Below are 15,341 nucleotides of genomic sequence, written 5' to 3'. Positions count from 1 at the left end.
GCGCCACCATCGATCCAGTGCCCAACGCGCATCGATGAGACCTCGCACCATCGTCCTGCGCTACAAGACCCCCTACTTCAAAGCCTCGGCCCGCGTGGTCATGCCCCCCATCCCCCGCCACGAGACCTGGGTGGTGGGCTGGATCCAGGCGTGCAACCAGATGGAGTTCTTCAACACCTACAGCGACCTGGGCATGTAAGCGACCGGCCGCGCGGGACGGGAGCGGGTCTCCCTCCGGCCCCGTCTCTGCTCCCACCCCGACCTCCTCCCAGCTCCTTCTCTCTGCTCTCCCCATCCTCTGTCTAAACCTTCCTCCCGCCTCCTCTTCCACCTCCCCCCTCCCTGCGCTTTTGTTTCAGTGACTGGGCGGGCGTAGGGAGGCTCCTCGCGAAGCAGTTTCTCGTGGTTTGCGTCTGACTCCCCGCGAATGCGAGGAGACGGTGCGGGGCGGAGAGAACGCGGCAAGGAGTGTTCGAGAGATGGGTGGGGGTGGCTGGCCAGTGCCCTGGGAGTTTCGGGGCGTCGTCTGTGGTTTGGGGGGCTTCCCAGGAAGAGTTTAGGGGGACCTGTGGAGAGAGAAGAGGAGTGGAGTGCGGGGGCGCATGGGCTGTGCCGCGCGTCCTTTGGCGAAGCAGGTCCCGGGCGTCCGAGCGGGACTGGGTGGTTCTGCCCATGTTCCTTTGACTGTTGAAATCCAGCCCTTGTCCCTCGGGCCAGGAAGCCTGGAGGCATTTCCATCTAGAATCGCAAACCCGGCAGAACCGGCCGCCTGGCTGGGCGCCCTCTGGATGAGTTCTGGGCAGCGGGAGCAGAGGCACCGGGTGCGTCAGGCCGAGCAGGGCTGGTGGCCTGTGCGAGCGGCTCCTGCTGGTTCCGCACGCTGTGCGTTTTGTGCTCCATGATCTTAACTTACTCCAGAACTTTCCTAATTTCGGCGCTGGGAGGGCTCCCACCGCCGAACCTGGGAGCTCTCCAACTCCTTTCAGCAGCGCCGCTCGGCGCGTGCCGGGTGTGGCGGCCGGTGGAGACCCAGCCTCTGAGACTCCCTGGCCACCAGGGGCAGAACTGCAGGCTGGTGCGGTGGCGTCTAGGGTTCTCTTATTTACTAAATTTTCATAATTCCCCACCAGCCTCCTTTCAGAAGCAGACTCTGAGCGGATGGCAGCTACAGAGGCTGCCTGCGTTCTACCGGCTGTTCCAGGGCAGGTCCAGGGCACCCTAATTAGCTTGCAGCCTATAGGGAACCCCTTTTCTGGAAGTCAGCCTCATTTCACTTATTCATCCGAAACCCTAGAATCCCCAGGTTCATCCATGGAGTGTGGATATGGGTCAAGCCACCCTTCCGAAGCCGCTGCAGGCTCCCTGTTGCACTCCTAGCACGGCGGTTCACACTCGTCGGAGGTGCTAAAAGGAACGCTGACAGGTCGCCCGTCCTCCCCGAGAGAGTTTGCACTTTTCAAGCACAAACGCTCAGGGCAGGAGAAAGTGTGTCAGTGCTGAAGGTGTGTGAAGGCGGGCCCTTCATGCCTCCACACCCCGTGTTCTCCCCAAAGGCGGCTGGATGAGAAATGGGGGACATATTCTGGGTGAATCGCATCATTTAAAAACAGACACACCCTCAAAAGAATGATTATATTTGAATACATGTGTCTCTTAAAGCTGGTTTTTGTTTTATTTTGTTTTTTAGAAACCGGTTCCTTCCAACCAAGTCAGAGAAAGGCCCAGACAGGGCAAGGGTGCCCTCCCTTCTGCCTCCCGGCCTGGCCCTGAGGGCAGTGTAACCTTGATAGGGGCTGGGGGGCAGTGATCGAAGCCTGGAGCCCCTGTAGAGGAGGCCAGAGGGACTGAACAGAAACAGCCTCAGGTTCCCAAGACCACACAGCCAGGACTCTTAGTTACCTTGATCTCTTAAGCCAGTGCTCGGCAAACTCATTAGTCAACAGAGCCAAACATCAACAGGACAACGATTGAAATTTCTTTTGAGAGCCAAATTTTTTAAACTTAAACTATATAGGTAGGTACATTGTTATTAACTTAATTAGGTACTCCTAAGGCTTGGGAAGAGCCACACTCAAGGGGCCAAAGAGCCGCATGTGGCTCGAGAGCCGCAGTTTGCCGACCACGGTCTTAAGCAAATCAAAGGCAAATACATAAAGAATTCTTCCCATAAAAGAAAGTGTATCCGACCTCAGGAGAAGTCCAGGTGAGATGTAAACAGACGTGGGAGTTGAACTTCCTGGACTCTGTGGGAGGGTGTGTCCATGCTGGAACTGACATTAACGGGCAGGGATTGGCGCCAGCGCTGAGGCTGAGGGGCACGGATTCCCTGACCTTCCTTGCGGAGTTCTCACCTTCGGATTGGGGGAAGCTTTTGCCGTTAAACGGCTACTTTCGGCATTTTAAGATTGTTGGTTTTCAAGTTGTTGATGCAGGGGAGCAAGGACAGTCCCCAAGAAGTCATAAAGCCTGTTATTATGGATCTGTGTCCAGATCCCGCCCGCCTCTGTGTGGCTGCAGTAATTGCTCCGTTTAAGGCCACTTTGGAGCCCAGCTTTGATTGAACCAATTTCCACAAAATGCTGATGCCTGAAAACTTGGCCAGTGTCAACTTTTTAGTGGGAGCTCATATGACAGGAGTCGCTGCAGTCTGCTGGGTTTGATGTCCACTTCAGCCGGCACCTTGAGTGGAAAAACCCCAGCACCTGTGTGCAATCAATGTGCTTGTTATTACACGAAGCATGATAGGATGAGAGGACTGGGTTTAGAAAGCTGCCTTTTCAATATTTGAAAAGTTGAGGAAATCCACAACTCAAAACGGCAAGAAAACTCTATTTATGGCTTAAAGAAAACATGAACTTTTGTGGTTTAAATTTTCAACATCTCCAAGAATAGGGTTCTGAAATAGTTGATGATCATGATGGTCGGAGCTTAACTTGAACTTGAAGTCAAGTGATGGGACTTGCTCAGATGATTCTGTAGAGGCAGGATGGGGAGTACTCGTGCGCCCTGTTGTCTCGTGAACCCTGCCGCTGCAGCCGTGGTGATGCGGGTCTCGTCGTTAGTGAGGAAGGGCCCCTGCTTTTCTCCACCCACTCGTCAATAAACCCGTGTTTCCGAGGGCCTCCGGCGTTCTGGAGTCTGTGGGCAGCTTCCCTGCTCCTCAGTGTGAGAGGTGGGGGGATGCCGGAGAGGCTGGGCACCGGGCAGGGTTCTCTGGAGGTGTAAGGACTGGACTGGACTGGACTGGCAAGATTCCACTGGGCAAGGAAGACTGATTCTGAAGGGAAAACAGCAAATGCAAGGGAGGGGGGCGGGGCTGGAGTGGAGCTTCCAAGTGGAGACTGTGGGAGCGGGGTCCTAAGGAGGGCTGGGTGTGTTGGGGAAGTCCTCGGACATTGTGGTCTGGAAAAGACCAGGTCGAGGTGGGAGTATAGGAGGGATCCATGCCTTCAGACCTCCCGGGCACACGGGGCTTCCAGTAGGACATGGACCTTTATGATGGGAGTTTTGGATCGTAGAGTCCAACCCGAGAGGTTTCCTGAGGGTGGTGTGAACAGAAACGGGGTCGTATGTCAAGGATGGAGGCGGGGAAGCTGAGGCCGATGGGGAGCCCGTGTGCATCGCCTTCTAGAGCTGGAAGGGAACGAACCCTCTGGTCAGCCCAGGCTGATGGAAGGAGGACGCTGGCCTGCGGGGAGCTTTAGGACTCGCTCCCCTCCTTCAGCTCTGCCTGTCTCTCTAGTCTTCCCTCAGAGCCAGCGTCACTGAAGATCTGACTGTGCCCCCTCCCTCTGTCACCTGCTCCGTTCCACCCAGGCAGGTTTCCATTCATTCCAAACGGCTCTCAGTTCGTCTGCGATGTCCATGTCGCCAAGTCCAGCAGCCTCTTTAGAGAGACGCTCACCTTCTCAGCAACATCCCCGTGGCTGACGGCTTCCTCGTCCCGCTCACTGCCTTTGGGAGCTGCCGCTGTTTGTCCAGCTCCCCCCCCCCCCACCTCTCTCTCACCTGAAGAGGCAGCTCATCAGGACTCTGCTCGATCTACATGCTCCCTGGGAGATTTCTTTTTAAAATAAATATATATATTGATTTCAGAGAGGAAGGGAGGAGAGAGAGATAAACATCAATGATGAGAGAGAATCATTGATCAGCTGCCTCCTGCACGCCTCCTACTGGGGATCAAGCCCGCAACCCTGCAGCTTAGGGGTGTGTGTGTGTGTGTGTGTGTGTGTGTGTACCCAAAATTTCCTCTTGGCCGTCTGGGTGGCATCTCAAACTTTGCGAATTCAAACCTGAACCCTTGACCTCCACTACAGCACCCACCCCGAATCCACATCAGTGTCAGCCTAGATATTCCCCACACCTTGGGTCCATGCTCCAGTCCTGCTGGCGTCTCCAGGGCAGCTCTGTCCGGCCACACTCCCTACAGCCACCCCTTCCATCTTAGGACACATCACCATCACTGTCCTGGCTCCGACAGCGGCTTTCTAACCAAACTCACTACCTCCAGGTCCTCCCCCACAGCAGGCTGAGTGATGTTTTAAAGTTGTAAGTGCTACCACTTTTTGCTTAAGCCCTTCAATGACTTCCATGCACTTGGGTAAACGTTGAGGATGTCTCCCCACTCTCTGAATTTCTGTCCTCAGGCCAGGCCAGCCTTTTCCCATTTCTCCAAAGGGACCAACTTGTTCCCAACCCAGAACTCTTCATGGGCTGCTCTGTCTGAAATGCTCTCCTGGCCCACCCTCTTCTAGCAAATTCCAGCTCCCCCTCCAGGTCTCAGCGGTTAGCTCTGCGGAGAGCCCCTGCCTCCCCCATGTAGGGCTGTCCTTTCCCTCCACTCTGTGCGGTCCACTCAGTGAGGGAATTGTGCGCTGGTTTCCACCTGCCTCGGCTCCTGCAACATCAGCCCATTTCATTCTCGACGAACGAACAGTGCTGGGCCCGCAGCACAGGTTCAGGAAACATCTGATGAAGATAAATAAATGAGCCATTTGTCTGACCTCAAATAGTCTTTCTTCTCCCCCGAACCATGTCTCTCCTCATGTTAGCTTTTCAACTGAAACCTGAGGCCGACCCCACACGCACTGGAGGTCTGGACACTCCCGCCGCCGCCGCTCAGCACGCGGACAGATTCCCTCGCGGTGCTTCGTGCCATTTTGTTCCGCGTTGCCTCCTCGGCACAGGCTTCTGCCGTGTCCTCTGTCCCTGTGGGCCCCTGTGTAGCAGGAGCCAGGAATAGTGTTCAGCAAATACCGCGGCCACTCAGTCCCCAAGGAGACATGACATAGAAAGCCTGCCGTTGTCCTGCTCCGCCCGCATAACCCACTCGGACCTGAGCCAGGACTGTGGCCATTGCTGAGATGCCCCCCTGCCCAGCCATCAGTGCCCCAAAGCCAGCTCCCCGTGTTCCCAGCTGCCTGTGCATGCGGTGTGGCCATGGGCGGGCCCTTCGCTGCCCACCGAGATGCCTCCTGCAGGCATTTTGCTCTTGAGGCCCAGCTTGGCCTGTCTGTCCAGGGAGCTGGATGGGTGTCCAGGCCACTTGTGCCCATACCTGTCCCCCCAATCCCACTCCGCTCCCAGCCAGGGGCTCCTGATCAGGAAGTAGCCAGAGCTGGTCCTCACCAGAAACACTGGGGACCCCTGTTCTAGAGCCACAGATAGGGGCACAGGGCCCTGTCCCCAAGGAAGTCCTGAGTGCCCTTGACAGCTGGCCTGACCCTGGGCCTGTAATCTCTCCATCTCCCTGGAAGGAGGGGGAGGAGGCAGATCTTGTCAGCATTAGCTGACTGCAGATAAAACACAACTCTGAGTCCCGAAGCGGGGTGGGGCGATGAGACAAATGATGGAGAAAGAGTTCAGGGGGAAAATCAAGGGGGAGTTAGAAAGGACACGGGTTTGGAGAGCCTGGGATGCTAAGATCGCTGCACAGCGCTGGGTGGGACGTGGGAGCAGGGGCAGAGGGTGTGGGCCGCAGGGTGTCTGTGACCTTCCCCATGGCAGCGAGGTCAGTGCTGTCCAGGCCGATCTGCAAGTGCTTCACGAAGTTCCAGATTAAGAAAGAGGGGCACCCGAGTGAGGACATACAGGGCCTGGTGAGGAAGGCAGGGCCTCAGGAACTCCCGTCCCCCGTCCCCGCCCCCCACTCCCCTCCCCTGCTTTCATGGCCCATCTGGCCCTCCCTGTGGCCCTGGAGCTGGATGCTGTTATTCTGCCCCTGTTATCGATGGGAGACTGAGGCTCGGGGAGGTCAGAGGATTGGCCTGAGGCCACACGTCCAGCGAGTGGCTGAGCTGGGATGCCTCCGGCCCCGTGTCCTGCCTGGCCCAGCGGTGACGGGACAGGTTAGCATTCCGTTCGTGTCAGGACACAGGCCTCCTGGTTAAGGTCCCTGCCATTGCTGGCCCAGCGTTTCCTTGGCGTTTGGGGAGACGCTCAGCTTTGTCCTCAGGACTCGAGTAGGTGATCCTGCCGCTCTCGCAACCAGGCACTTAGGTCCCCTGGTGAGAAAAGTTCCACGGACAACAGAGGGGCACTGTTTCTGCTGTGCGAACACGAACCGCAGGAAGTGGCTGTGATGAGACCAGAGAGAACCTGAAGTTAGCAGTCACAGAGCAGTGTGGTGGCCCCTCAGAGGCAGGGCCCACGGGTGCCAGGGCCCCTGGGAGGGCTGGAGTCCCCACCCCACGGCAGAGAGGCCCACAGTGCGGATGCCCCCACCAGGACAGGGCCATGGGTGAGTCCCCTGTCTCACGCACCCACATCACTGCGGTGCTGGGGTTGTGATGGTTCATAAAGAGGGGTGTGCGTGTGCGGGTGCAGGGACTGTGTTCCGAGTCTGGGAGGTCCTGCCACGGGAAGGGGAACAAAATGACATTACAGGTGATGTGCGGGGAGCTTCCACACGTGGCCGCGGGGACACCTTCAGTGCGGGATGGCTCATGGCGAGGTGGGGTGCCTCAGCTCAGGGACCCCCTGTGGCCTCATGTCAGCCCCGAGGGGCGGCCCCGGGCCCAGCAGACAGTCGCCCAGCCCCTCAGGTGCTGCCTTGGGAGTTGTTCATCCCTCCGCTCAGCGCTCAGGAGGAGAAGAGGCCCCTGGGGAGGACCTGGCTCGGGATTCTCGCCCTGTCAGACCGTGTTGGCTGCGGGACCCTGCCGCTCAGGCGCTGGGAACCGAGCCAGCAGGTCGTGCTGACTGTGCCCGTTGAAGACACAGCCGCTGGCTCCCCAGGTCGGGGACGTGAGTCCCAGTGCCCTCGCTGTGACCTTTGCAGGTCCCTTAACAATTCAGTGTCTCTCCTGTCTGCACGTGAATGGGCAGCAAGGTCTGTGCTGTTTCCTTCAGGAACCCAGGGAGGTGCCGCTGTGGAGGGCTCTCCTAACTGGAGTGCTGTGCACGTGCTGGAGGCGACTGTGCCACCAGGGGGCGACGCTGGGTCAGCCTGGGGGAACCGGAGGGTGTGGTGGGGGCACAGAAGGAGGGGACAGGGACTGCTGTCTTCTGTCTTGAGTGTACTCGCGTGGGTGGTGGCTCCGCGTCCCAGCAGAAGCCACCCTCCAGGTCTGCTCCGAGCCGTGGTCCTGGGCGCAGTGAGAGCAGGAAACCATGCTGTCTGTGCCAGGAAGTGTGGGGTTGGTTCCCAGCCTGGTGGACAGATGAGACCAGCACCACAATTTGTGTCCGAAATGCTTTCTGATATATTCTTTATGATGTGTTTTTAATAATACACATATTCACAATTTTGTCCCTTTATAAAGGGGACCTCCCCTAATTAACCTCACAATAATCGTGAGACCTACTGAAGGCAACCGGTTTTCCCATTTTAGATGAAATAACATGCTCAAGGTCGCTGGCAGGTACTGGTCGAATCAGACCTGGCGTCCAGGCCCCCCACCTCCTGCCCGAGTGCCCTCCTGTGCCACGGTCACGGTCAGCCAACCAGGACAGGAGCCGTGTACACTGAGCCCCTCTGGGTGGGTCAGCGCCCAGAGGCCTCTGAAGACGAGAGAGGGTAGATGAGGACACGTCAACGTGTTCAACAAAAGCAAAGAGAAATTTCAGGCTGTCAGGTTAAAACAGAATAAATCAGGCCTGTGCCACCTCGTGGGGTGACTGGCAGCCTGCCCCGGCTCCCTCTCCCGGGCCCTGACCTTTCCACGCTGGCTCGTGGGCCGAGCTGGGCAGCCGCGCAGAGGCTGTCAGGGTCTGACTAACGGGAGGCAGTAAATCAGCCTCGTCAGCACGCTGTGCAGGCCCTGGAGGGGCAGGCAGGCTGGGGGGGGCGGGGGGGGGAGGGTGCCTGGGCACGCATAGTGGTGGGGACACGGGGAACCACCAGAAACAGGCAGTGAGGAGTTGCTTTGCCCGGCCTTGAGGGTGGGGAGGTGTCAGGATCCAGGATGTGGGGGGCATGAGGCTTGAAGGGCATTCAGAGGAGCTCTCCTGAGAGAAGGAGGCTGCCTCCTCTTCTTCCTCCTCCTAAGAGACCAGGCGGAGCCTCCATTAACATGGCGGCCCCGCCCCGAGCCTTCGGGGCTCCAGACCAGATTCTCTGAGTGACTCAAATATTGGAGAATCTGTTTCAAACTTCCATGAACAGCCTTGACATTTTAAGGAAGGTTGAAGATGTACGTGCCCCAACAGTAAACCCCGACTCCTGTTGAGGACGGCGGCCTGGCCTTCGGAGTCCGGAGCCCCTTTTTCTAGGACTGGAGTCCACCTTAAGGAACGGGCAGAAATTTGCTGACTGTCTCCCCAAGAGGCCACGAGCCCTCGGTGACAATCATGACAATCGCAGCAGCATTTGCTGGGCACCTACTAGCTCTAAACCAGTGGTTCTCAACCTTCTGGCCCTTTAAATACAGTTCCTCATGTTGTGACCCACCCATAAGATTATTTTCGTTGCTACTTCATAACTGTAATGTTGCTACTGTTAGGAATCATCATGTAAATATCTGATATGCAGGATGGTCTTAGGCGACCCCTGTGAAAGGGTCGTTCGACCGCCAAAGGGGTCACGACCCACAGGTTGAGAACCGCTGCTCTAAACGCTTCCCAGTGGCTGCCTGCAGAGCTGGCGCCCATCCGTCCCATCCCGAGTAAAGATGGCAAGACTGAGGCCGACAGGGGGGCAGCTTGCCCACTTTCCCAGCTAGTCAGTGACGGGCCAGGTTGGAAACCAGCATTCCAGGGACTCCCATGCGGTTATCCGCCGCGTGGCAGGGGAGTGAATGCGTGCGAGAGTGGATGTCGCCCGCACGCTGGCTTTGTCCTCGCGAGGAGGCCTGGGAAACGGATTTCAGTCCCCCTCACCTCCCAGCTGGTGTGCTTGGCTGGTCAGGACATGCTGTCACTGAGCAGGGGTCATGGGTCAGACCAGGGGACCATCCCAGCACCCGGATCAGCACTCTGCCCTTCCAGTGACCCCGAAAGTGGCTGCTACCAGATCCCAGTCACCCCAGAATCTAGATTAGAGAGCAGCTGGAAATGCACCTGGGGGCCGGCAGACTCACCCCGACTTGGGGGTTTGGGGCGGTGCCAGAAGTCATCCAGCCCAATTGCTCGTTTTATAGCTGGGGCTGCTGAAGCCCAGAGAGGGCGGTGACCCACCAGTGAGGAGCAGGACAGGGCTCTGGCCCAGGCCCAGCGATCTCCACTGCCGGCCGGCAGCACTGCACCCTGGGCCGGCCGGGAGCCAGCGGCTCACTCCTGGGCCAAGGCCGGGGCCCCTGGCCTGTAGAGCAGTAAGCAGGCATCCCCACCCTGTCTGGTGAGGGTCCACATCTGTGGGCAGAGGTGGCTGCCTGCACAGGGCGCATCCTCCAGCACCCCAAGGGATGTCTCCACAGTTGCCGGAGCAACAAGACCGGCCTGTTCCCAGGGTTGGCAGGCCACAGGCCATGGTTTGCAAGTGAAAAAGGAGAGGGTCTCCCCAGAGAGGCCCATCACAGATGGCAGGGAACGGAGGGCTTAACAGCCGAGGGAGGGGGATGTGGGACAAACTGGGGCTCACTCTGGGTCCGCAACACCCGGAGTGTCTTTCCTCCCCCTCCACCCCCCAGCCCAGGGGCTGTGCCGCACGTGGCCCCTGGCCCCTGCCCACAGACAGGCCAGGCAGCTCCATGCCCTGGCAGTTCGGCTAGAAACAGGATCCAAGTGTGTTAAAGTGACAGATTGTGAGGGGCCAGGGCCCTCCCGGCAGCAGGCTTAGCGGCGGCCCCGGGGGACGGAACAGACGGGGCTTCTGGGAGGGGCAGCCTAGCAGCCGGAGAGTGTTTCTATTGTGGTTTTCAGTTGGGTTCCTCTCGATATTCTTTTATTTTTTGTGAACTTGAGGCGTTTTAGCGGAGAGTGGCCTGACTGCCACGCTGCTTCCCCTGCAGGAGGGGTGGGGGGCCAGGAGTGCAGGGGGCCGGCGGCTGGATTGGGGGGAGGGGGCCCCCCACCAACAGCTAATCGGCAGACCCCTGAGATCTTCAAAGGACTGAGTTTATTTTAAAACAAGTCTGTGTTTGTAAATAACAACTCAATCCGATGAGTTTCGGTTCTTTATGAGAGCCTGTCATTTCTCTGAGAAGCACACTTCAGAATGGATGAGTCTTGGGAGTGACCGGCCCGGCAGGCACGGTGTTGGGGCGGGAGGGTGGGAGCTGCGCTGTCACTGTCGGCTGGGCCTCGGCTCCAGGCGGCCGAGGAGCTGTCCCTCCCTCGTGTCCCAGCAGATGTCCGAGCTGCATCTCCCCCACTGACTGTCAGGGGAGCCCCGGGACGAACGTGAGATGCTCGGCGTTTTACTCAAATCCTATCTCAGTTAAAGCCCGTTGACATTTACATGGTCCCTGTTTCACTAAAGAAGCAGGCCTGCGAAAGAGCATGTAACTTGCCCAGACTCAGCGCTAGGACCAGAATTTAACACCAGGGTCCCAGGACTCTCGACCTGCGCTTCCAGGCTCCACTGTTGTCGCTTCAGCCTCCATTGTTGTAGGTCATCGCTTCGCCAGAAAGAGGGAAATTAGCCTCAGGGAAGGCTGAGGCCAGCAAATAACTGGAACATCTGATAAAACCATTGCCAGCGCTCTTGCCAAACTGCAAGCGTCTGAAAGGCATTTCACAATTCATCTGGAAGCCCAGAAAACACACTCTTAAAAAAATATCATCGAAGATTTGAGTGCGTGGTGTTAGCAGCTTTCTGGACCCCTGACCACTTGCCTTCAGCGATCGTGTGCGTGGAAGGTGTCCACGTGGCTGGGCACGGGCTGGAGGACAGTGTCGTTGCTGTTGTCATTAAAAATGACCCCCAAACAGGAAGCATCCCACAGGGAAGGTTGGGCTTCACAGCCACCCGTCACCCAGAGCCCATCGCCCTGTGCTCGGTTACAAAGCCTGGCGTCCTCTGTCCCTGGGTTCAAACCCTGCCTCTGCCACGGACTCCCTGTGGCCTCAGGCAGCTTCCCGTCCCAGGCTGCTGGGCAGATGAGATGAGCTGACATGTATGAAGCGCTCAGAGCCGTGCCTGGTGCGTGGCGTGCACTTACTGTTCAGGTTAAATTTTTTAAACAATGGATAAAGAAATAATGACCAGGTATTCATTGTGTGCCTGGTACACACGTGGAGAGAGGCTGGGAAAACTTTGATACGTGAAGGAAACCTGGTGGGCCTGTCAGAGCCCTTTGCACAGCTGACCGACCAGCTGGTGTTTATTCGGCACTTGGGGGCTGGGCATTGTGCTGGGACACCATGGGCCGGGTGGCCAGGGAGGCCCACCCCAGGAGGGGAGCCCCACCCCAGGAGGGGAGCCCCACCAGAGGAGGGGAGCCCCACCCCCAGGAGGGGAGCCCCAGAGACTCGTGAAGCACTCTTGAGGAGCCCATGTCGCCTTTGCATCCAGCCTGCTCCAGCTTCCTAAGCGTGCTTCGGGGTTCTGTGTTGCTCGTCCTGGGACCCTGTTCCTAGGGAAGGTCTGGTCTGAGCTGGCAGCAACCTCGGGATGTCCCCTCCATCCTGCTCCCTGGTCTCAGCTTCCTTTACTTTCAAAAGGACAGCATTCCAAGAAGAGACGGCAGTGGTCACTCTCCACAAGCCGAAGGCTGTTCTGATCGCCCTCACCGCACACAGCCCTCCCCGTGCTGGTGTGAGTGCATCTCCCATCCCCGTGTCCGTGCGGCACCCACTGAGCGGCACTGTGTTCCTCCGTGGCCGCCTCTCCGGCGAGGTCCTCTCTGACCAGCTCCTAGATCTGGCCCTGCCTGAACCCAGGCAGCTGAGACCCAGGCCCGGAGCTCAAGCCCTGGAATTCGGTTAGGAGCTCAGAATTTCTAGGAACTCGATGGCTTCGTGTGTGCGCTCGGTGGCTGAGGCGAGACCAGTGGAGAGATTGGGGGTCATGGCCACAAAGTGGTAAAGGGAGCTGCGCACCGAGGAGGGCGGAGGACCCAGAGCTCCGAAAGGGAGTCAGGGTATCCCGGCTCCGGCGGCCAGGGGACTCGGAATGCCCAGGCCGAGAGGTGGAGGGAGATGCCCGCGGGACCCCTCATTGTTCGCCCACTTTGCCCTCCAGTTGGCCTTCTGGGTTCTGAATTTGAGCATCGGCTTAATAAGCCACCCCCGACCCAACGATCGATCCTTTTAACTCAGAGGCAGAAGCAGCGACTCAGTAGGATCCTAAGTACATATCATCTTTGGGGTCCCAGATGCCATCAAACCTGGAATAGGGGAAGGTAGAAACTGGCCCTGTGGTCAAAGCCGTTTCAGCAAAATGGCATGAGCAGTTCCAGAGACGTCAGGCGGAGCCCTGTCCTCGAGGCTCTGGGCCTCCTGAGCCGAGTTAGTGGCCGCCGTCCTTTCGGTTCACAGAAGCGGGGGGCGCTTTGCTCCTCGCCGCCGCTGAGAGCGAGGAGGGGCCGAGCTGCTTCTCTGGCAAATGAAGAAACCAGACTCGGGAGCCCGTGACGGGTCCGAGGCCAGAGGTGCAGACAGACAGAGTATGTTCTGACCCTTGTCCACTCCGCCCGCTTCCCCAGCCCCTGGCCTTCTGGGTCCTGAGTTTGAGCTTCCGTTTCATGTGCAGCCACCGGAGAAAGAGCCACCTTCCTGTGGGAACCTGCAGGGATGGCCCACGGGGGCCGGAGCTGTGTCCGACCTGAGTTTGTCTTTGGTCGTGAACAGACACGGCTGGCCGTTCTGCTGACTCTCCCTAAGATAAGGCTTGTGGCCTCTCACGTCAGGGAGCCACTGGGCGGGAATTGGGGGAAATGCCTGGCTCAGCCCTCCCCCTCCACGCAGCCCAGAGCAGGTGAGCGTCCCCTGCCTCGCGGGCCCTTCTCCCCCCCCCCCCCTCGCCCGGGGCCCTTTCCCTTGGTGAGTGTGGGCGACGTGCCAACCTGCAGGCGCCAGAGGTGCTCGGACAGGTGGGGAGTGAGGCGGGCGGGAGAATTCCAAGATGTGCACGCCTGTCTTGGTGCCATGTTTAGAGACCTCTGACTTGGAAAGGCAAACACGAAAGAAACAACCTTGATGGAAAATGTAAGATGAGTCAGGAGTGGGGGTTTCTGCGGACCATGCCCTCGCGGGGCTGTGGGTGGCAGGCGGGGCTCGCTCTCTTGTCCCAGGGCCGTTCGTTCAGGTGGCACATCCTTCATTTGCTTTGATGAGAATGGACTCACCCCAGCTTGAGGGCACCCGCCACCTGTCTTCTCTGGCAGAGTTTGAGAATCGAGGAACCCAGGGCTGAAGTGTGCTTTTTAAATGGTATCAAGCATAGGAGGTGGTGTCAGGTCCCCCCAAAGCCCACCCATCGCTGGCTTTTTCAAAGAAACCCAAATCACTCTTTCACAGGCAGGAGGCTGGACGAGGACCGCGTCTTTTGTGGAAAGATGAATGAATGGCCCTGGCTGGTTTGGCTCAGTGGGTGGAGTGTTGGCTGTCGGACCAAAAGGTCCTGGGTTCAATTCCGGTCAAGGGCATGTACCTTGGTTGCAGGCTCCATCACGGCCCAAGCCTAGAGCTCATGCAGGAGGCAACCAATCGATGTGGCTCTCTCACATCGATGCTTCTCTCTGTCTTTCCCTCTCTCTTCCACTCTCCCTAAAAATCAATGGAAATATATCCTCAGGTGAGGATTAACAAAACAAAGAAGAAAAAGAAAGATGAATGAATCGAGGGAGAAGGCTGGACCAGGTCCCCGGTGGGAGGGAGGGCGGCCTCCGCAGGTCACCGTCCACCCGGACTCGGTACCGCGTGTGCTTCGTCCCCTTTGCAGCTGGAGATGTGCCCCCGAGGGAAATCGGCGTCACCTTGTTACTGGGAAGCTAGCGCAGGTCGGGAGAAAAGCAGCCCCCACGCCCTGTCTGTCTAGAGCCAGTGCGGCTGGGAATGAATGGGAGACCACTCTCTGCCCCTCTCTGCCTCGTTCGCTCTGGTTCTTCTGCTCCGTCAGGGAGACTGCCAGCTGCTCCTCCATCCCTGCCTTCCGCCGCCCTCGCCCTCGGAATGGAACTTATCCTTTTAGAAATGCGTAATGTTCACGGGCCTCCCTTCCCTAGAGGCAGCTGAAGGGGTGCCTGTGCTCCCCGAGTCAATCTGTCTCTTCCATTTTTTTACAAATGCATCGCCATCTTGTTGATTTTATTCTTGTGACACCCACATGAAGATCATTCATAAAGAGGATCGGCCGCGCCTGCCCCTCCTTCCCACAGCTTTTCCCACACCTGAGTGCCGGAGCGCGCGTGGACCTGGGAAATAAATTTCAATCAGCCTCTCTGGTCTTCTCTCTCTCTCTCTCTCTCTCTCTCTCTCTTTCTCTCCCCCCCCCCCACCCCCCGATGCACGTGCATTTGATGGGCTGTCGGGCAGTTTTGAGCTCTGGTGTTTATTTCCTGAATAATTAGAAGTAGGCAGCCCACCCCTTTGTCCTTTGGGAACCCTGGTGACCACACTGACCCACTTCGGGTCGGGATTTCACTGGTGCCTTTGTCAGCTGTTTTGCTGCCTCATCATCACTCCCTCCCTGATGAACTCTCCTTCCTTTTTAATTCCCATCAAAGATAAGTTAGCCGTCCTGTCTCACCTGCCCTCCCAGGGCAGCCGTTTCCTCCCACCTCGCCCATCCACCCTTCGAGGTCTGTAGGTGAGGACTACGGGACGCCCATGCCCCGCCAGGTTTGGCACAGGCCTGGCAGGTGAGGGAGGGCTCCCGCCACGGTTCTTGTTGGTGTCCTCTCGCCTGCGGCTGTCCTCCTCCAGCTCCTCCAGGGCCCCCCAACTGGCCTCCCGCCCCCCGAATCCACCCTCCCCTGATGCCTCAGTCAGAGAGGGCATTTCAGAACACAGGTCCGATC

At 58.1% G+C, this 15,341-nt stretch overlaps 1 protein-coding gene across 1 annotated transcript in view; it reads left to right on the top strand.

Annotated features, from left to right (window-relative positions):
- The window catches only part of FAM78B (family with sequence similarity 78 member B), a 40,693-nt gene that overhangs the window by 3,926 nt on the left and 21,426 nt on the right, over positions 1 to 15,341 (top strand). The window contains 2 exon segments of the mRNA XM_014446964.1: positions 19 to 45; positions 47 to 195. Of these exon segments, the coding sequence (XP_014302450.1) occupies positions 19 to 45; positions 47 to 195 (176 nt within the window).

Source organism: Myotis lucifugus, unplaced genomic scaffold (assembly GCF_000147115.1).
Source record: "Myotis lucifugus unplaced genomic scaffold, Myoluc2.0 scaffold_590, whole genome shotgun sequence".
NCBI lineage: Eukaryota > Metazoa > Chordata > Mammalia > Chiroptera > Vespertilionidae > Myotis > Myotis lucifugus.
Note: the sequence above shows the minus strand (reverse complement) of the source record. Positions and strands in the feature narration are given on the sequence as shown.